This window comes from Rutilus rutilus (genome assembly GCF_951802725.1).
Source record: "Rutilus rutilus genome assembly, chromosome: 9".
NCBI lineage: Eukaryota > Metazoa > Chordata > Actinopteri > Cypriniformes > Leuciscidae > Rutilus > Rutilus rutilus.
The window spans coordinates 37679308-37701465 of NC_140223.1; the positions used below are offsets into that span (position 1 = coordinate 37679308).

A 22158-nucleotide genomic window follows, 5' to 3' on the forward strand; every position below is an offset into this window, starting at 1 on the left:
TATTGGTGATTGAAAAAAAAATCCCATTGTCTTTGCCTATACATATAATTTCATGTCATTTTATTTTTTAAACAACTTAGTCCTGGTGTCCACTACAGAGGACATAGCATAACGTATGAATAAAATATTATTTTTCAAAAATGTTTTTTTACCATTTGTTTATTGTGCTCTAAACAGTGTGATGACATGGAAAAAAACTAAATTCCAAAAACTTTTTTTTTCTGGGTCCCAGGAGGATATTATTTTTGCAAAAATGTTCTCTATCCTTGTCACTCCCTTGCAATCCCCTGGGGGTCAGCAGACCCCAATTTAAAAAACCCTAACTTATAGGGCACAGTTTTTAGCCAATAACATTTACTTAATCCGAAATACAGTTATTAATTAAGTACAAGTTTCTAAAATATTGAGGGCTAACGTTACCTATATTTAATGGGCTATGTCATATATTAAAGAATCTTCAAATGTCAAGTATAAGATCTCGCGTGAGTTCACCTCAGTGTTGAGAATCTGTGAGAGTTGCGCGTCCGCCATCACTAGAGCCCGAAAGTAGCTGAACGCGTAGCCCGGTTGTCAACAAGTCCGAAGAGTGAGACTCGTAAAGAAGGTCAAGTGGGGGCTCAGCGCTGCCTCAGTATACGTGTTCCCCGTCTTTTGTCAGGGAAGACTTTCATGTGAAAGGAGACAACGGCGGGGAATAAACCAGACATGTCAAATCTCAGCAAAGGGGGCACTAAAAAAGACACCAAGATGAGGATACGAGCCTTTCCTGTGAGTATGAGCGTTCAGAGCCGGCGGGACATTCACTCGAGCTCCGGGGATTCAAGCAGACAGGCCTATGTGGACAAATCCCTTCACACTGCCTCGATGTTTTCCCAAATCCCACAAATAATCAAATAGCCATCATGAGAGGAGTGTCAGATTGATCTAGGTTTAGAATCTCTTGCGTTGTTTTTTTTGTTTTTGGTCATAATGACACAACCCAACGAGCCTGTTAGCTGGCTAACCTGTTTAACAGCAGTAAGTTAGATAATCATAAATAAATGCGCGATGACCCAAATACAATGCTTTTACTGCAGAGGTTCCCTCAGTGAGCATGTACAATTACCGGTCAATTTGAGTTACGTTACACACTAATCAAAAAGATTTGCTCTAGTAATGTTGTTTTTGGCAGGTTGATTTGTCTATGATAACTTTTTCCATGATGTATCGTTTACTGGTGTATGTCACACATGACCAGCGCAAATGCATCTGTGATGTGACACGCTTTTAGTGAGCGTTGAGTTATTGCCAGCGAAGAAACAAGTTCACTAGCACTAATGCTGCAGGAGTGTTTGTGATGTACAGTTGGCCTGGTCTAAATATTCAATACTGTAAACCCAAAATAAACCGATCCCGACGAGCATTCTTGTTCTGAATCACATCTATTGATTTGTTCACAACTGTTTGAGCTGAATATTCAGTTGGATTTTAAGCAAATATAGACTACATCAGAACACACAACTGTTTTAAGATAACGTACTCAAACATTGAGACAACTCCCCTTTATCACCTGTTGGCCAATACTTCTGCATTGCCTCAGAAGATATGGATATGGTCAAGCTACAATGCATGAGTGTTATAAAACATCAATCAATACTGTATATTTTCTTTGAACTAACTTCTCTGAGCCGTCGCCTAAAGTTCACACAGGTGTACCAGTAGAGTAACCATATGTTACTCATAGTGTATCATATTAACTATGGACATTTTCATCATGACTACCAGTAATTTTGTCTTTTCGTGAAATGTTCTGCTTGACAAGGGTGTTTGTGTTGTGTCGAAAAATGCGCTTTGTCTGTTGTTGTTTTATGTAATGCAATCACATTCACACATTTGTTTACATTGTGTATTAATTTAATGTCTGATTTAGCTTAGATTCATAATCTGTATTCAATTCAAGGTTATGCTGAGTCATAGCAAGAGGAAGGTACTGCTTCTGTAAGCCTTATGTACTGATGCTTTATATTTTGAATCGGGCAAACTTCATTATCACATTATTTTCAAAAGTTTTGAGCCAACCTGTATCACTCTTTTCTCTCTCCCCCTCTTATTTTATCTCCACCTCATTACAGATGACCATGGATGAGAAATATGTCAACAACATCTGGGATCTCCTGAAAAATGCCATTCAGGAGATCCAGAGGAAAAACAACAGTGGGCTGAGCTTCGAGGAGCTCTACAGGAACGCCTACACCATGGTCCTTCACAAACACGGAGAGAAGCTCTACACAGGCTTGAGGGAGGTGGTCACAGAACATCTCATCAACAAAGTAAGAGCCATATGTCTCTGTCTTTCCTCTTTTCCACCATGAAGGGTGCTGGTGTCTGATCTGGAACCATTCTGTGCATTTCCACTGTTCGTAGATCCCCTGGCTGAGTCCTGGATCTGGCACAAGAACTGATACATGTACATTTAATGCATTTGGCAGATGCTTTCGTCCAAAGTTCGTGCATTTACTGAGAATGTTATCATATGGCCTTGGCTCATTTTACACCTCCCCCAGAGTTAAACAGTTGAGTTTTACCGTTTTCAAATCCATTCAGCCGATCTCCGGGTCTGGCAGTACCACTTTTAGCATAGCTTAGCATAGATCATTGAATCGGACAAGACCAGTAGCATCTCTCTCAAAAAAAAAATGACCAAAGAGTTTCGATATTTTTCCTATTTAAAACTTGACTCTTCTGTAGTTACATCGTGTACTAAGACCGACGGAAAATGTAAAGTTGCGATTTTCTAGGCTGATATGGCTAGGAACTATACTCTCATTCCTGCGTAATAATCAAGAAACTTTGCTGCCGTACCATGAGTCCAGCAGGTGTAATGATATGACGCAGCGCCTGAAAATAGGTCTAATAGGTTAGACAAACTTAGTCCCGGTCACGTTGGAAGTTACCGAGTTGGGGACTATTTTCAGGCGCTGCGTCATATCATTACGCCTGCTGGACTCATGGTACGGCAGCAAAGTTTCTTGATTTATTACGCAGGAATGAGTATAGTTCCTATTGTTTAACTCTGGGGGAGTTGTAAAATGAGCCTATTATGAGTATCCCTTTAAGCTACAGGAAGATCCAGCACCAATTCAGTGGAAAAGGGTTATCAGGGGGTAGAAAGTAATGTGTGGAGGAGATTGTTGGATTTTCGCATGTGTTTTAGACTAATGAAAAAAGTAACAGCAGAAGGGTGGAATAAAGCAAAAATGTGAATTTGCACTCTGACTGTAGGTGGCGCTTATGGAAAAGCAGAAGTCTAGTGGTGCGCAACTTTCTGTTTCTGACACAGAAATTAGGTCAAACATTATTTACGTGTTCTCCAGCAGCCGTTCAGACTTCACAGAGACGAGAGCTGGTTCCGTATTTTTCCTCTGCTATTCATTGTCCTTTCGCAAAAATAATTAGAAATTAGAATAAAAATAATCTGTCACATTGACGGTGAAAGTGTGTGTTGGTCTGCACAGCAAAGACACGTTATCAGACGTTCACTCAAATGAAAATGTTTTGGCTCTGAACATTTGTCTTGGTGTGAACAGGCATTACTGGACTAATGAAATAAGAGCGACTCTCTTAAGTGGGTTTGAGGTGTGATTTTTAATGTATGTCATGTGTTTAAGTTAAGTGCTTCATTAATCAATTACACCAAGTTGGGTTTCTGCTTGCTGGGTTGATATGAATTAGCAGGTTGTTTATCCTTCCCTTATATCATTTTTTTGTTTGTCCTTTAAAAGGTACGCGATGATGTGTTAAAATCCCTGAATAACAACTTTCTGCAAACACTGAATCAAGCCTGGAATGACCACCAGACGGCCATGGTGATGATCAGAGACATCTTGATGTACATGGTGAGTCCTCATGGCAACCTTTCATTGTGTGTTGTTTGATTTTTGTCTTGGTACTTTGTCTGTGTGAATGGTAGCTTGTTACAGGGCTTGCAAGGCATCACTGTATTGATAATTCCTCAAAAATTCTGGTTAGGTGCATTATTTTCTAGTTGTAATTCTCATTTTAATTCTCTGTCGTTCGATACCTCTTGAGATGCCCCTTGTCATGGCACTTTGTGTGTGACTGTAAACGAGAAACATAAACCAAACTGGACCAGGAACAAAAAAGACATTCTCCGAAAAGAACACAGAAAAAAAAAAACACTGTAATCCATCAGTTACTTGAACAAGACTTAAAGGAGTCATGACCTCGTGTTACCTTGGATACCCAACGCTCTATTATAGTCTTTCAGGCACTTCTAAAAAAAAATAGTGGAAAAAAAATAAACACAGAGTTCCTCAGACCCTTATTTCTAAAGGCATTATTGTCTCGCGAGATCTGATGCGATGTTTTGGCTGTCGTGGACGGTCATTATAATAATGCAAATGAGGGGCGCGTTGATTGGTTGCAGGAAGGAGGGGGGTTGACAGCGTTGCATGCTCGTAGTTTCTTTTGCCCTTGATCAGTGAGGCGATACACAGCGCGGGCGCCTCCGCATTTACGCGTGTATTGAGTGTGCGCTCCGAGCACAGGATAACGGCTGACAGGACAAGAAAGTCCGTTTTTCTGAAGTGAAAGACTTTGTTTCAGCGTACACTAATGTCACTGTTTGGTAGTTCCTATTGTGCTGGGGTTTCTGAAGTAGTCATAATTCATCTCTCATAACATAACATGCTCTAAACACGCACGCAGAGTGGAAAAGGAAGAGCGGAGGCGCGGGGAGCAGAGCGCAAATTTGAACTATATCGATATATGCGATATGGTCTAGCAAACAGTTTTAGCCACTGACCATGGACTCCTGTACCATCACTACTGTTGTGTAAAACAAAGTGGAAAGATGTGGATAGCATTCGTAGAGTCCATTCACCGTGTTTATCTCGAAGCTAACGTTACATACAATAGCCGCATTAGCAGTTAGCTGATGTTTGTTAACGTACACACAGTAGAGCAATAAAAACACAGTCTTACCGTTTCAATTTCAGGCAGGTCTCTGATGGTGGGGATGGCACCTTTTCCCAAACGGAGCTTCGAGGCCAACTTCGCCTGATATATTGTCCCAAATTACTAAATGAATCCTGTGTAAAATGTTTAGCGCAGACACCAAACGTTAGGCCAGTTGAAAGGGTTGTTGGGACAGCGTCATTAAAAATGAATTTCATCCACTGATCCCTGATAGTTTCGTCCGTTTTGGGTAGAGAAAACACATTAGAATGCTGTTTATGGCAGTCAACCACAGAGCAACGCAGGTGTGCACTTGGTTTCTCCATCTTTCTTTGCCGAATGAATATGAGGGGGAGAGGGGTAGGGCGTGGCTTCCTGCTGCGCTGTCCATATATGGCATATCCTCCACCGTCGTGACGTCAAGCCAGGGTAGAAATCAAAATCTCGTATTTGAGTGCGCGTGCACGTGGGATATTTTACAAACCCTGAGGTAAACAAACGCTTCACTTTTAAATATCGGCTTCCCGGCCAGTGTATAATCGTTAGGCAATCATAACATACATTGATTCTCGTGGAAAAATGCAAAATGTGGGTCATGACACCTTTAAAATGTGCCTCTGTACTCCCTCTTCCTCCATTAAGGGACCTGTTTTGGTCTCTTAGGGTGTGTTCACACTTTGCATGTTTGGTTCGATTAAAACAAACTCTGGTGCGTGTGGTTAATGTAAACTAACCCAAAACAGGAAGATGAGACCTTAAAAAGGGCACAATGCTCACGCATGTCGTTTTTTCTCGACATAGTCATAATGTTGCCATCAGTTCGGTACAGGCAGATCTTTTGTGTCTGTGTGACGGAGGGATTCCTGACGCTGTTTTGACTCTTTTACACATTTTATAAGCTCTTCACGAGTTCTCAGCTGGTCAAAATACCATCACATGCAGGCTACGCACATATACAGCGAGAGCATTTAGTCACACAGCATTGTTTTGGATGCTCAGTAAGTGGAACGGTACACAGAAGTCACGGTTCGGTTCATACCTCGGTTCAGACATCACGGTTCGGTACGAGTTCGGTACAGTGGAGGGAAAAGCAAAACAAAAATGCAGAAGGCTTGTGCATGTCTCAGGCTGGACCACCAAAGGAAAATAAATTACTTAAGCCTTGTAAGTTTTATTAATAAAGTAAAGGCATAGAACCAGTTTATTTGTAGTGCACTGACAATAGTTTTATATAATTAGTTTATTAATTAAATTAATAAAAAGACAAAAAGACCTTGAGATATGTTTGGTAATTGTACCTGAATGAATTGAAAATTAATTTGCTACATTTCAGATTAATATATTTGTTTTCCTTAAAATTTTACTTAACAGTAACTTAAACACTGCAATTTGAATGATGTCCTTTATAAACAAAATGACGGAGTATGTTTTTATGCTTCCACTGTTCAATCGCGCCCGCGCCTCACACACACACGCACACAAATATAAGTAAACACTTTGCGACTTTTCGATCGCGCCCGCGCACCCCTGACTCACTCACTCACTCACTCACTCACTCACTCACTCACTCACTCACTCACTCACTCACTCACTCACTCACTCAACATATTCCAGCATTGCAATCTTTACATCGCAGCCTGCTTCAGAGCTAAGGCGGGGCTACAGATTAGGTTTCCCTAAAGAACCCGCGTATCTAACAGTAGTTCCGCATTACATTAATTAATTTGCACGCGAGTTTTATTTATTTTTATACCGTGTATTCTCCATGTAAATTTATGAACCGAACCGTGACGCCCGTACCGGTTCGGTTCAATACGAATACATGTACCATTCCACCCCTAGTTCCGTCATAAAAGCCGACCAATCAGGTTATGAATGTATTTAAATTGAACACTAAGCAGACCAGGACTAATTTTTTTTTTTTTTTTTTTTAACGGACCAAGACGAACCGAACTACAGTTGTGAACACACTCTTTATTTTTTGGGGGGAGTGAAATGGTTACTAAGGAGGACGTTGCAGTAATGCATAACAGAACACTTAATAAATTAGGCAAAAAATAATTGATGACAACCTTAAGGTAACTAAAAGCGATTGTTCACCTAAAAATTGAAATTATCTCATCATTTTCTCGCACTCATGCCATCCCCAATGTTTATGACTTTGTTTCTCCAGATAAACAAAAAATTTTTTGGGAAATTAATGTGTCTGTATGAGGCCATATATAATGTCAAGTCACATTTATTTATATAGCGCTATAATGGAGTAAACCGTAATGTCATCGTCCAGCTCAGTTCAGTTCTTGTATAATAGTGTCAATGCAGGCAGATCAATATTATTGTTGAATATTATTGTTGAATAATATTGTTGAATATTAAATAATGCAAGTGAATGGGTGCCGCTCAGCTGACATTTGAAAAACCACACACTGCGATCGTGACTAGGGAATCGGGATGTCTTGATTATCCAATTTCACGATTAACCGCAATTAAAATGAGCGTGATTATTAAACCGTAAGGATTTGGAAGCGATGGTTAGAAACCGAAAGAGAAAAAAAAAATGAAAATTAGTCTTTCAGACTGGGGATCAATTACTTGTGCCACATATGTGCTCACCTCTGCCTGGATGCTGAAAAAAGTAAACTTTTACGTGTACCTACAGGTACATGCGCATTAACTTTTTTTTTTAGGTAATTAGTTTATCCGCAAGGTGCCAACCTTGCCATGGGGGCGTCGATTCACAAGGTAGTCGAATTAAAACTGCATGAACAGAACAGACCATAACGCATGCAAGCTACAGCAACAATGGAGGCTTACATTGACAAGAGATTGTGTGAAGAGGTTAGAAAGTACCCTCATTTGTACAACTCTAGCATGAAAGAATACAAAGAGATTTACATGGGTTGCAACTCGTGGCGAGAGATTGCTCTTGAGATCGAATGTCTGTGTACGAGTCGCTTAAAGCTTACAAACTTTGTACATTATTACGTGCCTTGTTTTTCATGTCAAAGCTGTATTGAGCGAGTGGTGTGCCAAAACTACATCTCCAGCTGCGCGCTTGAGCAATGTAGACCGCTTCAGCGATTATGAATGCGAGTGAAAGCCTGTGGTGATCTGAAGCCATTTGCGTGTGTTTTTGATCCGTTTTATCTGTGTGGATTCATTTTCTCATTCAACCTTCATGCTATAGTGACATTTTTTGGAATGTCATGAGGGTGAGTAAATGATTACAGAATTGTAATTTTTGGGTGAACTGTACCTTAAACAACTGCAGCAATCCAACTCCCTCCTAAGATAATGACTAGAAATCAACTTCTGTTCTTTTTGATAAAATCGTTCAGTTGGCGAGTTGGGATCTTGTGACTGTGGCAGGGATGAATGCGCTCCTGAAGAACGCATCTTTTCTTCGGCAAATGCAAAGCCACGTTTCATACGCGATTATACATGAAACTTTTGTAACCACATTTTTTTCTGGAGTTCACATAAACCTTCTGCAGAACACGAGAGGGGTTGAGGCCAAACAAGATTGGACACCATTGACTTTCACTGTGTGGACAAAAACTAATGAGACATTTTTCAAAATATCCTTTGTGTTTCTCAAGAAATAAGGTCATGTATGTTTGGATTAACATGAGGGTGAGTAAATGATGACAGAACTGTCATTACTGGGTGAACTATCCCTTAAAAAAAGATGCATAAACGGTTTGTTGAAAAAAGACGAAATGTTATTTACCACTCTAAATATATAATAATAATAATCTTAGCCATTTCTCTCCTGTGCGCATTCATAAGAGTTTATGAGAGCAGCCCTCACGCCTGTTGCCTTGGCTTTTGGCTTGCTTAGTTGGGGACATTTAATATTCAACAATATTGTTGATCTGCCTTACTTAAGGCGGACGATGATGCAATTTTCTTCTAGAAACAAACTTTGTTGTATTATTTTCATGTTATCACTGTGAAGCTGCTTTGATGCAATCTGTACAAGCGCTATATAAATAAAGGTGACTTGACTTGACGTCTAGGAAACGCACACAAGCGCACCATTTTGAGAAATCATGATTAATAAAAGCAGAACAAAAGTTCCTGATCAACTTTACAGTAGCTCTTCTTTTGCTGCCTCGCAAGCGCTCGAATTTCTTCCAGGAACAGCAGATGTATTTTAGTTTCTCCTACTGGGTGGTTGTGCATGTTTCCAACTAATTTGACTGTTGCTTGGAGAAGAGCTTTATCTCCTTTATTAGCTTTTATCCCTCTCTCTCTGTCTCCCCTTCTGTCTTTGTATAGGACCGGGTGTATGTTCAGCAGAATAATGTAGAGAACGTCTATAATCTAGGTCTCATCATCTTCAGAGACCAGGTGGTTCGATATGGTTGCATTCGGGACCATCTAAGGCAGACCTTACTAGACATGATTGCCCGTGAGAGAAAAGGAGAGGTGGTGGACAGGTGGGTGTCGTCTTGTTTTGGTCTACTCTACACATGATGTGTGCTTGCATGGCAGATATAGACCATACCGAAATCTGTGCAATTCATCATAGCAATATGGCAATTTTTGTTGGTACACTATACATATATATATATTTTTTAATTGATCAAACCCTACATTTGCAAAGTTCTTCGCCAAGTAGATTTTATACATCCTGATGTGAGCCCCATATGTGCTCTCTTTGCTATTCCCTTTTTGTGCACACACAACATCAAAGCATGAGCCCCTGGCTTGCAAGGTCTGAGTGTAAACCCTGGAATGAACTGGGGTGTAAAAAGTACTGCGAAATTTAACATAAAATAGGTAATATGTCAGAATTATATATTGAAATATTAAAAGTCAAACTTGCCATAACACTTGAGTGAGGACAAAAAATAAGTTCCACAATTGATTATACTTAATTCTATTTTCTATTGTTCTTTATTATATATTTTTTAATGGACACTTTAAACTTTAAATCAAGATGTAGAGGGGTTTGTTTCATTAAAGGGATAGTTCACCAAAAAAAGTACATTTCTGTCATCTTTTACTCACTCTCAGGTCGTTCCAAATCTGTATGACTTACTTTCTTCTGTGAAACCCAAAATAAGATATTTTGAGAAATGTCTTGGTGTTTTTTGCCCATACAGTGGAAGTTAATGGTAAAAAACTGTTGGATTACCAACATTCTTCAAAATATCTTATTTTGTGTTCCGCAGAAGTAAGAAAGTCATAGAGGTTCGAAACGACAATAAGGGTAAGTAAATATGACAGAATTTTCATTTTTGGGTGAACTATAACTTCAAAATGTCTTTATGCATAAAGCATACCGGTATGAAAAATATGACAAGTTTACGAAGCATTAGCATCTGTAAATATGAGGAGGAGCCCAATAATAGGGATACATTCATCCTCTTAATGTAAAGCAACTGAATGTCCATTAAAAAAAAAAAAAACATTGTTTTAATATTTGTTTTTTTTTTATTTTTGTTGCTTAACAGAGACTTAAAAGAGACTTAAAATTGAACGGATATGACCTGAATGGGGGTGCACCATATAGAAATAATCAAAATATCTCAAATGTACAAATGATATGTATATCGCAATGGCTTACAATAACTTGATGATTTTAATACTTCAAAAGATTACGAAAACTCTACGTTCTAGATTTCAGTTCATTTCTGCAGCTTATATGGCCAAATACACACATTTATGTCAAAACTCCTCTCTTGGTGAGCCCTCACAGAACATGCATGTTGGTGTTATCAATTACCAGTTGGTTTTTAAATATAATTTAAATTTATTTTACACCCTTAAAGCATTATCGTGTCGCATATCGAATATTGCATTATTTTATTCGCTTTTTTTCTACAGTAGTGCAGCCCTACTCCTGAACTTCTCATCAGTTTGTTAGATGTTGGTTAACTAAGTCTTTATTCCAGAATTTCAGTAATACAGTTAGCTTTAAGTTAAGCTTTACCAATATTTCTTTATATACTTGGACATTGTTTCCAATCTTTCTTATTTTCCTTTTTCTGTTCTGTGCCACAGAATGCTTTCTTTCTCTGTCCGTTTTTGATGTGACGTGAGCAAAGGGTTAGCAGTCGCCATGTAGAAGCAAAAGGCATTTTCATATACAGCTGATATTTGGATATGTAATATGTCACTGCATGAAGGGGAAAAAACGCAGATTCCAAATTTAGAATTTAAAATGCTGGCACAAATTTTATTGTGATATATATTGGGCCATATTTCCCAACCCTAGAGGGGCTAGTGACAATTTTGGACTGGGCCAGTAGAAAAAAATCCTTAATGTTGAGCCCTGCACGGTATACAGTAATATTGTTTATGCATTTTACACAAAAGTAAGACTGCGTTCAGCACAGACGATTGCTGTGGTAACAGACTATAAATGATATGTTCTTGTTATAGTGAGTAAAAACATCCTGCATATCAGTAAATAGCGAGAAATTGTTGTTTAGATTTTTCTAAATGCTGTTTTTGAGTTTTTGCTCACTCGTTTCTGTGAAGGATCCAATTAGACGTGTAGTTATTTACTCTTTCTACACAGGCACTCTTACAGACACCCTACTGCACGTGTCCTTCATTTTAGTGTAACTAATCTTTTAAGTGTAAATTAAAAATTAAAAGTTTGGGGTCAGTAAGATTTGTTTTATGTTTTTAAAAGAAGTCTCTTCTGCTCACCAAGGCTGCATTTATTTGATTAAAAATACCAGAAAAAAAAAACTAAAACAAAACAGTAATATTGTGCAATTGTGCAGTCTAAAACAGCTGTTTTCTATTTATTAGTAATTTATTCCTGTGATCAAAGCTGCATTTTCAGCATCATTACTCCAGTCTTCAGTGTCACATGATCCTTCAGAAATCATTCTAATATGCTGATTTGATGCTCAAGAAAAGTTGATTATTATTATCGATGTTGAAAACAGTTGTGTACAATTTTTCCAGGATTCTTTGATAAATAGAAAGTTCAAAAGAACAGCATTTATCTGAAATAGAAAGCTTTTGTAACATTATACACTACCGTTCAAAAGTTTGGGGTCAGTAAGAATTCAATACTTTTAATTCACAATAATTCAATACAAAAATCAATACTTTTATTCAGCGATTAAAAGTTACAGCAAAGCCATTTATAATGTTGCAAAAGATTCTATTTCAAATAAATTAAATAGAACTTTCTATTTATCAACGAATCCTGATTTTTTTTTTACACCGCTGTTTTAAAGATTGATAATAATAATGAATGGTTTTTTTTAGCATCAAATTAGCATATTCTGAAGGATCATGTGACACTGAAGACAGTAATGGAGTAATGATGCTGAAAATTCAGCTTTGATCTTAGATCTTGATAGATTGTCATAATATTTAACAATATTACTGTTTTTTTTGTTGTTGTATTTTTAATTAAATAAATACAGCCTTAGTGAGCATAAGAGACTTCTTTTAAAAACATAAGAAATTTTACAGATCCCAAATTTTTAGATGGCAACACCCATCATTAGCCATCAGAAGATGGTACACTGTGGTCATAAAGAGATGGACATGATCAGATACAGTACTCAGGTCAGCTGTGGAGTTTAAACCATGCTCAATTAGTGCTTAGGGGTCCCAAAGTGTGTCAAGAACATATCCTCCACACCATTACAGCACCACTAGCCTGAACCACTGATACAAGGCAGGACGAAACATGCTTTCATGTTGTTTACACCAAATTCTGATGCGATTTTAGAAACATATTGATGCATTCTCCTGTGTTGGTGTAGGTTTATAAATACATTTTTCGATGATTCTTTGAAATCGAGTACTCTAACGAGGAATCGTGACAGCCCTGATTTAAACCCATGAAAATGCAGATTCTGTTGTAAATAACAGTGAAAAATCACTACTGATTTTGACTTGTATAAAAAAAGCTCTAAACAAATTTAACATTTATTTCAAGTTTTTTTATTTTTATTTAATTAATTAAAATAGAAAATTATGTTCTGGAATGTTTTACATGTGCACTTTGTGCACAGTAGTTTTTGAATTAAATGAACTCTTTATATCATTTGGATATCAGATGTCCTTTTGGAATCTCCAAATTAACTTTTTGGAAAGACCTACATTTACCGTGGGAAGAAAAGCTCGCAGAAAAATACATTTTTGTCAGAAACATCCTAAAATCAGAACTTGGTAAAACATTTACAATTATCTTTATTTCAAAAATGTTTCAAGCCTCTCAAATCCTAGACTTAATTTTTTTCTTTTCTTGAAAGTATATCATGCAAAAAAAGAGAAATGGCCTTCCGGTACTGCTAAGCTGTTAACTGTCTGGTGACCCACTCACCGACTGATGGTGGTTCTGGTCATGGTATCTGTAGTAGTGTTGTCACGATACCAAAATTATTGTTTCGATACCGATACCAAGTCAAGAATTGCGATTTCAATACTTTTTCGATACTTTTCCTGAAAAGGGAGAAACACTATCAAATATCATTGCTGTGCTTTATTTTAAAACCGGGACAACATTCTAATCATATAACACACTAATAAATGAACATATGAACAGCAGATATATTAAACATTTGAACAAAATATGAAATATCAAAATCTAAAAAATAAATTAGAGCAATGACATTCAAGGTAATTTTTTTTATAAATTTAGCAGCATTATCTCAGTTATCATAAGAAACATAAGAGTTACCGGTAATAACTATCTTGATTATGAACTTTCAATAAAAATATGAACAGCGATTATATTAAACAATGTTTAATATTGGTAATGATAAGCCTCATTGGTGATATATTTGACATATGGGGAGAGAGTTGTGGAAGGCCTATACTTCATGTTAAACATAAATATATAGCAATATAAAGCAAAGACAACGTCGGCAGTGTTACAGAATATTTTGTTCTGTATTGAGAGGTGCAGTATTTGAAAATCGATCATATTTTTTTTAAATGACATTTATATCTGCATTTATGTCAAAACCTAGACTTTCAAACATCAAAATGTCATTTATTAATATGCATTCGTGTCAAAATGACATAGAAACATATTTTCCTATTCTATTTTGCCTGGAAACGATTCCAACACGCTTGCGTGTCGCGTGAAAAATAGGCGTCAGTTCTATTCTAGCATGCACGCGTTTTCCGCGCGGCTCGGGCGCGTGTCACGCAGGCAGTGTGCTAGCTCTTAACATGGGAGCTGAAATAAAAACGGACACACCACGCAGCTGAGACGCTCACGCCACGCAGCCAGTGTGTCGCCGGCCTTACAAATCTGGAACGCGGTCATTCTTAGAAGTATCGATACTAATAAATTTAGGTATCGTGACGTTTTTAATTTCCAAGAATCGCGATACTTTTGAAGTATCGGTGCACCGTGCAACACTAATCTGTAGTCAAAAGTAGTCCAGTGAACTAAAGATTCCCCTGTTTGTACTTCAAGTACTTTGCACCCCAGGAATGGGTGTCGATCTTCAGTACGTAATCCCCTTTGTTTATAATGAACATGAGAGTTTTGTAGTAAACGTGATAATCACACAAGCAACGTTTTTGTGTGATGTTTTTTGCTCAGTATTGCACTTCACAATCACCATCACCCTTTGAAGAAGCTCATGTTTGTCTTTTGTTCTCACAATGTTAAAAAAATTACTTTTTAATTATATGACACCGTTGATCTCTATTTGTTTTTTGTTCGTTTTTCTGAGGTATTTTTAGCGCACGTTTATAAAAATGGTGTAAAGGTCTGAGAATGGATTCTCCTGCTTGTGACAATGTAAATACCATAAAAAAGTGAAAAAAAAGTTATTGAATGCACAATTCATGTTTCTGATGTTAAACTGCACATACGTTTTTAAACACCAGGGTTCGTATGGTTCTGAAAAACCTGGAAAATAGCAATTTCCAGATCTGCAATAGTTAAATAAATCCAGAAAGTTTTGGAGAAGTTCTGGACATTTGTTCCACAAATATCTGTATAATAGAATATATGTTTAATCAGGGCCTGAATTTATGAACTCTCTCTCTATCTCTCTCTCTCATAACGAGCAATTGGCTTAACATCAGCACATCGCGTCTGCACTACAGTCCATCTGCACACTGTGATACAAGACTTTCTGTCTCTCTTTTCTCTCTTTGTAATTGTCAAGTTTTGCAAATTTAAACTTTCAAGCAATTTTAAACCATTCGGTACTCGCACATAAATCCTCATTGCTAACAGCATGTTTAATGTTCGACAGCACAGAGTAAGCCAATCAGATTTTTGCCATTGCAGAAGATAACTAGAGCTCCACCCGTTCTTTAGTTTTAGCATGAACATAGATCTACATTTATGATTTGCTGCTTTCCACAACCATCAGACAGACAGAATGTATTAAATGTAACAAGAAAAGTTATCTAACCGTAGGTTTTTCTTATATAGATTGTAAATAAATGTTTGTCTTCATTCAGGGGGGCCATTCGTAACGCTTGTCAAATGTTAATGATTTTGGGATTGGAAGGACGTTCTGTTTATGAGGAGGATTTTGAGGCCCCATTCTTAGAAATGTCTGCTGAATTCTTTCAGGTTTGTAAAGCTAGATTACACTTTATTGCAGTAGTATTTCTCTATTAGTTGGAATAAATGACATATAAGGATCACATAAAACGTTTTTTTTTTATGTTTTTGAAAGAAGTCATCAAGCCTGCATTTATTTGATCGAAAATACTGTAATATTGTGAAATATTATTACAATTTAAAATAATGTTTTTCAATTTTAATATACTTTAAAATATTATTTATTTCTGTGAATCAAAGCTGAATTTTCATCAGCATCATTACTCCAGGCTTCAGTGTCACATGATCCTTCAGAAATCACTCTGATATGCTGATTTATTATCAATGTTGGAAACAGTTGTGCTGCTTAATTTTTGTTTAAAACCTGTGTTACTTTTTTCAGGAATCTGTGATGAATTATTTTTTTTTCTTTTTAAAACTGTGTTTATTTAAAACTACCATTCAAAAGTTTATGGTCATTAATTTTTTTCTTTCTTTTTTTTTTAAAGAAATGAATACTTATTATTCAGCAAGGATGTGTTAAATTGGTAAAAAGTGTTAGTACATTTTTATATTGTTAGAAAAGATTTATATTTTAAATAACTCTGTTCTTTTTAACTTTTTATTAAGCAGCACAACTGTAAATAATGACTGATTTTTTTATTTTTTCTGTGCATAAAGATGTATTGAAGTATGAAGTATGTATTTTTTTCTCCTTTTGGTTTAAACCTATTAATTTGTGGGGGTTCTTTTTCAGATGGAAAGTCAAAAGTTTTTAGCTGAGAACAGTGCAAGTGTGTACATAAAGAAAGTGGAGGCACGGATAAACGAGGAGATTGAGCGAGTGATACACTGTCTGGATAAAACGACGGAGGAGCCGATCGTAAAGGTGGTGGAGAGAGAGCTTATCTCCAAACACATGAAGACCATTGTAGAGATGGAGAACTCTGGCCTGGTACACATGCTCAAGAATGGAAAGACAGAAGGTGCGCTGTCTCATCGTTGTCATTTATCATTACAGTTGTTTTACGTCGGCAGTATAGCTTAGTGGTTAATGAGAAGGTTGTGCATTCAAACTTCAGAATGATTATTTCTTGAGACTTGAAAAATGTGTCCACAAATCAAGAAATGTTGATCATGACATGACCCCTTGCTTGGGATAAAAGAATTTGATGAATTAAAGATTACATTTTGTTCCTAAGTTCAAAATGAAACATTTAATGAGCATGAATTACATATTAAATGAACATTTAAATAGAAAATTTATAGGAAATTGACTTGATCTTTTCTATGAGAGTATTAAGAGAATATTCGTGTGTGTGTGTGTGTGTGTGTGTGTGTGTGTGTGTGCACAGATCTGGCCTGCATGTACAAGTTGTTCAGTAGGGTGCCAAATGGCCTGAAGACCATGTGTGAATGTATGAGCTCATATCTGAGGGAGCAGGGCAAAGCTCTGGTGTCTGAGGAAGGAGAAGGCAAGAACCCTGTTGACTACATCCAGGTACCAAGATCAGAAATAGAGCCATACCTAACTAGAAGAACACAAAAGATTTATGTCAAAACCTCCCTCTTTCTTTCTGCTTCCTTTCTGTAGGGCCTTCTCGATCTGAAGTCACGGTTTGATCGCTTCTTGCAAGAGTCTTTCAACAACGACCGTTTATTCAAGCAGACCATTGCAGGGGACTTTGAGTATTTCTTGAACCTGAACTCTCGTTCACCTGAGTATCTCTCGCTCTTCATTGACGATAAGCTGAAAAAAGGAGTGAAAGGAGTGAGTCCTTTTCTCTAGTCACTTGATTAGTGGATAACCTTCCAGCTTTTTGCTGAAAACAGTGATATGAAACTGTGTAAATGTGAATGCTGTTTTCCTTACACCATTTAAGGCAGGGGTTTCCAATCCTGGTCCAGGTGTTTAATTAGGATTGAAGATGAACTCTGGGAGCAGGATTGGACAGCCTTGATTTAAGGGGTTATAAAACAGCAATTTAACATACCTTTGTTTCTGCTGGTTAAAGTGGCTTATGTGGACATCTAAATTTATAAGCGTTTTTAACGAGCGTGTGACATGCATACATGTGCGTGGACAGACGGATTATTTAAAGTAATGGCAAGATGATGAGAAATTGACTTGGTGACTGTGATGTTCAGAGTAAACCACGACTATAGATCAATCAGATTTGAAGAGGAGAACTAAAATGTAGGCATTTTAAAACCGTTAGAGTACCGTTTTTTTATTTATTTGGATATTAATAGTAGTTAATTTAAGGTGTATGTCTGTTGTTTGTCCCTCCTTCAGCTGACAGAGCAGGAGGTGGAGTCTATCTTGGATAAAGCCATGGTGCTGTTCAGGTTTATGCAGGAGAAGGATGTGTTTGAGCGCTACTACAAGCAGCACCTGGCCAGAAGACTCCTCACCAACAAGAGTGTGTCTGATGACTCCGAAAAAAACATGATCTCAAAGCTAAAGGCAAGATCTGCTGCTGAACAGAGTAGAAGGTCAGTGTGCATTACAATACTGTATACGTCTTATTTGATTTGTCTCTCGTTCCACAGACGGAGTGTGGCTGTCAGTTCACATCTAAACTGGAAGGCATGTTCAGGGACATGAGCATCTCAAACACAACCATGGATGAGTTTCGGCAGCACCTTACGTCAACAGGGGTGAGATACAAATGGTACTCAACCAGAATAAGTCGCGGTTACTGCTGCCGTTTCTGCGGCAAATGCATTTACTCCTGTTGACTGTGCCATAACCATAGGCTTATGACATAGACAAATGTGTCAAAGCGCATTTTCATGATTATATTCTCCTTGCCATAAAATAAAAATGATTGGAAAGGTGGATTACTCTGCATGGCAGCACTAAGAGTGGTAGCCTAGATTTCTAAAATATGGATTAGTATGCTTTGTTCATATTGTGACATCATTATTTCATATTTGCAACAAAGAATTTTACTTTTAATAATTCAAAACACTATGCATTTCAATAGGTCGTGCACATACATACGTTATTCGTTATTTATTCTCTTTTTTAATACTTATCTATTCCCACGCTTGACAGCCCTCATTTCTCTCTTCTGTTCATGCTCAAGAGGGATTTACACTGAACCCCCTTCTCTCTCTCTCTCTGCGCTGGGTCTCTCGTGCAAGTGAAAATAATTAAATGGCAGGTGCTGAAACGAAGCGGTTCAGGGATGCAACTGCATATTATACCAGCTGTATATCCGCACAAATTGCACAACCCATCTATATCAATTGATCTATCTATTATCTAGAACCTGAATGCCTTGTTGCGTTCACTATAAAGAATGAGATTTGTTTGTGTAGAGTTGGCAGTTCATGATTTGTTACTTCCACAAATCATAACACACTGCTCAAACATTCTAAAACCTTTGTGTTACACCCACATTTGTGTTGCACTTTTTAAATTCATTGCAATATTTAGAAGTTACTTAAAATTAGGGCTGGGCGATATGGCCAAAAAAAAATATCACGATAATTTCTTTTATATCAGTCGATATCGATAATTATCACGATAAAAGTCAAATCTTTATTTCTTTCAAGTTTATTAGACAGATTTTATTTAGAAAATTATTAGTTATTTAGACAGATTTTTGCTCCTAAGTGAAAGTTGTAGAAACCAGAGCGTTAATTGTGGTTTTAAACTACTCTTTATTGTCAGAACATATCATGACAAACACTTACCAAACAGGTGAACATTTCACAAATCTGAGGTAGAACATTCAAACATTTGTCATTTTTCCCTACAACAAAATAAATATCTTTATTGGACAATTAATTTCTTAGTTTCTGCATGTGCTAATTTTTATTTGGTAAAATGTAATATTCTGACTGTTTGAGTTTTATTAAACTTAACCATTGGTCATCCAGTATCATGCATTTAGATCATGATAACCACAGATAAAACCAGGCATATCCTGTAGCACCTCACTATCATGGCAAAATGTAACTTTATGGTTTCTATGGTATTTGTATGAAAAACAGTAGCCTAAATACATTATTAAATACTGTATTATTATATTCCATCAGTCCTTTAATACATCATCTACATTAATAATATAATACAATTCAGTATGTATATCCCACATTTCATGGTGCAGTTAATATTACTAGCTAACGTTACAGTAAATCCATGGTAAATTATGGGAATTTGTAGACGGAAAAGCCTTCTGACTGTATCGTTGCGCACAGTGTTTCTCCTGTTTGTCAGCGCTGTTTCATCTGCCTTTAAACTGGTTTAAATCACTGAGACATTTGTGTTCTTCGCTGAATTCAAGCGCTTCTCACTGGATCTCGTGACCGAGACCGATCAGAGTAAACGCATCTGCTCTAGTGAGCTCGCGCTGCGCTGCCGTTTGGACTTTGAGCCGAGCGGATAAATGGTCCGTGTGGCGCGCTGTTCAAATGAGTTTCGTTCCGCTTTTGGCGCTTAAACTTTATCGAACTCTTGATATCATTATATCGCGATAATTATCGTTATCGTTTTATCGCCCAGCCCTACTTAAAATGTGTTTGGACACATTGAGACATTTATCCTGAAACAGACATGTTCTCAGTAAAGGCCCTGACATACTCGCGGGAGAGTTCTTATTTGTTTTTGCGGTTGTTATCGCAGAATAAACCCTGACAGGGTGATCAGGACCCCGAAGCGGAGGGATCTTGCATCACTCTGAAGGGGTTTATTCTGTGATAACCGGCTGGATGTATGTTATCCCGCTTATTACACGGCTACTTGCCACATAAGTAAATAATTAGACCTGAAATATTGACTTGAGTTAAAATATTTTATTAGGTCTTTAAACGCAAGGCTTCCACAGAGAAAGCAGTTGCTAGCAAGTGGCGAGTTCAAACTAGATGGACATTTAAGGGTACAGTCATACCACAGCATTTTTCCACATAAATAATTATGGGGATAAGAGATATTGATTTGAGATTAATTCTCTATTCCAATTTAGATACCACAGCAAATACATACTAGCCTACCTAATATAATTTTTAAATATTATTAAAGACAAAAAAACAGTCAGTGATAAAATAAGACCAAATAATCAAATTACAAGCAATTGTCCAAATAGAACAAAGATACCAATGAAATAATCAGTGCCGTTCAGGTATTTCAGGCAGGTCTAACAGTAGTTTTCAGGAAGAGAAATTGAATAAAGTTATCAAATGTAACATATTAAACTGCATAGTCTTTACTGTATGAATTAAATCTTAAATGAATCCCTATTTAAAGTTACAAAAGTTATTCAGTCAAGAGCAGTGAGTGATTGTCTCTTTTTTGTTTGATTAAAAACACCGACAGCAGCACAGGAATATTAGGCTGCTGTTAGGGCTGCTCGATTATGGAAAAAATCATAATCACGATTATTTTGGTCAGTATTGAAATCACGATTATGTAACACGATTATTTCACATGACTTTGGGAACGTGTTGCATTTATTAAAAAGACACCTTTAAACAATTCAAAACAAACTGAAATTTGAACATTTATTGTACTTTTTGAACTATTAAAATAAATAATATAACAGATAATACTTCAACAAGTATTTTAATTTTCCCGCAGGTCTACCACTTATAATGCGGGAAATTTCCCCACAAACATTGATTCACTTTAACAAGTAGATTGTATGAGTAGCCTAAATTAATCCACACAGATTATAAAATCAAATCTATCATTTTAAAACTTTCGCAAAGACGCAATTTCACAAACCGCGTGAGTGTTCAGCGGTGCTGCGTCTTCTCTCTCTCTGTCTCTGGGTTGGACAAGGCAAGCGTCGAAACTACACTCTCGCGTTTAGGAGTCGGGACATGACGGAATTGTCACTTGCACAATCGGGCCAGTATTGCATCGTAACTAAAGTTGATAATTTTCACTTCTTTAAGTCTTATCAGTTTAAACATTCAAGCTGAGAGAGTTTACGGCTTCGGGAGGGGCGGAAGTGCGCGTACGCGTGTCATTCAGAACACAAGACAAAATAAGAGTGTTCTTGCAAAACCGAACATGGCAAAATAATCGTTTTTACTCGATTGTACTATTTTGGTGATCGTTGGGAGCCGAAATCGAAATTCAATTAATTGCACAGCCCTAGCTGCTGTCACTTAAAGGCATAATGCACAGATCTAGAACACTGATATTGTACACATGCATTTGATTTTGCTAATGTTTACGTTCGCTTACTGCATGCCATTACCATTAGAATGTGTAGTGATTTGAATGGACCGTTTAAAATGTCTTTTGTTTCTTCTCAGGTGTCTTTAGGTGGTGTTGACCTTACAGTGAGGGTTCTGACGACAGGGTACTGGCCAACACAGTCCGCAACTCCCAAATGTAACATCCCCCCTTCACCAAGACATGCTTTCGAGGTCTTTAGAAGGTGTTTATTATTGTATTTTGCAAAAGTTTAGTTCCTTTTTGTAGTTTACCTTTTTAGGAAGCTCATTTGTGAAGAACTCTCATTTTCAAAGTCAATCGTGGGGTTTTGTGTGTGTTCACAGCGACTCTTGACTCTTTCATTGCAGGTTTTATTTGGCCAAGCACAGTGGTAGGCAGCTCACATTGCAGCATCACATGGGTTCAGCAGACCTCAATGCCACCTTTCATGGGCCAATAAAAAAGGTTCATACACCACTAACAAACAATCACAGACAGTCAAAGAACTTACAGATCTTAACTTTCT

The 22158-nt window shown here is 37.3% G+C and overlaps 1 protein-coding gene across 1 annotated transcript in view; it reads left to right on the forward strand.

Annotated features, from left to right (window-relative positions):
• Nucleotides 1-495: 495 nt before the first annotated feature.
• Nucleotides 496-22158, forward strand: part of cul3b (cullin 3b) — a 37920-nt gene continuing 16257 nt past the window's right edge. The window contains exons 1-12 of the mRNA XM_084419795.1: nt 496-768; nt 2112-2309; nt 3762-3875; nt 9238-9398; nt 15373-15487; nt 16215-16443; nt 16813-16958; nt 17052-17228; nt 17754-17924; nt 18011-18118; nt 21731-21855; nt 22001-22097. Of these exons, the coding sequence (XP_084275921.1) occupies nt 706-768; nt 2112-2309; nt 3762-3875; nt 9238-9398; nt 15373-15487; nt 16215-16443; nt 16813-16958; nt 17052-17228; nt 17754-17924; nt 18011-18118; nt 21731-21855; nt 22001-22097 (1704 nt within the window). The 5' untranslated portion in view covers nt 496-705. The remainder of the gene's footprint in view (nt 769-2111; nt 2310-3761; nt 3876-9237; nt 9399-15372; nt 15488-16214; nt 16444-16812; nt 16959-17051; nt 17229-17753; nt 17925-18010; nt 18119-21730; nt 21856-22000; nt 22098-22158) is intronic.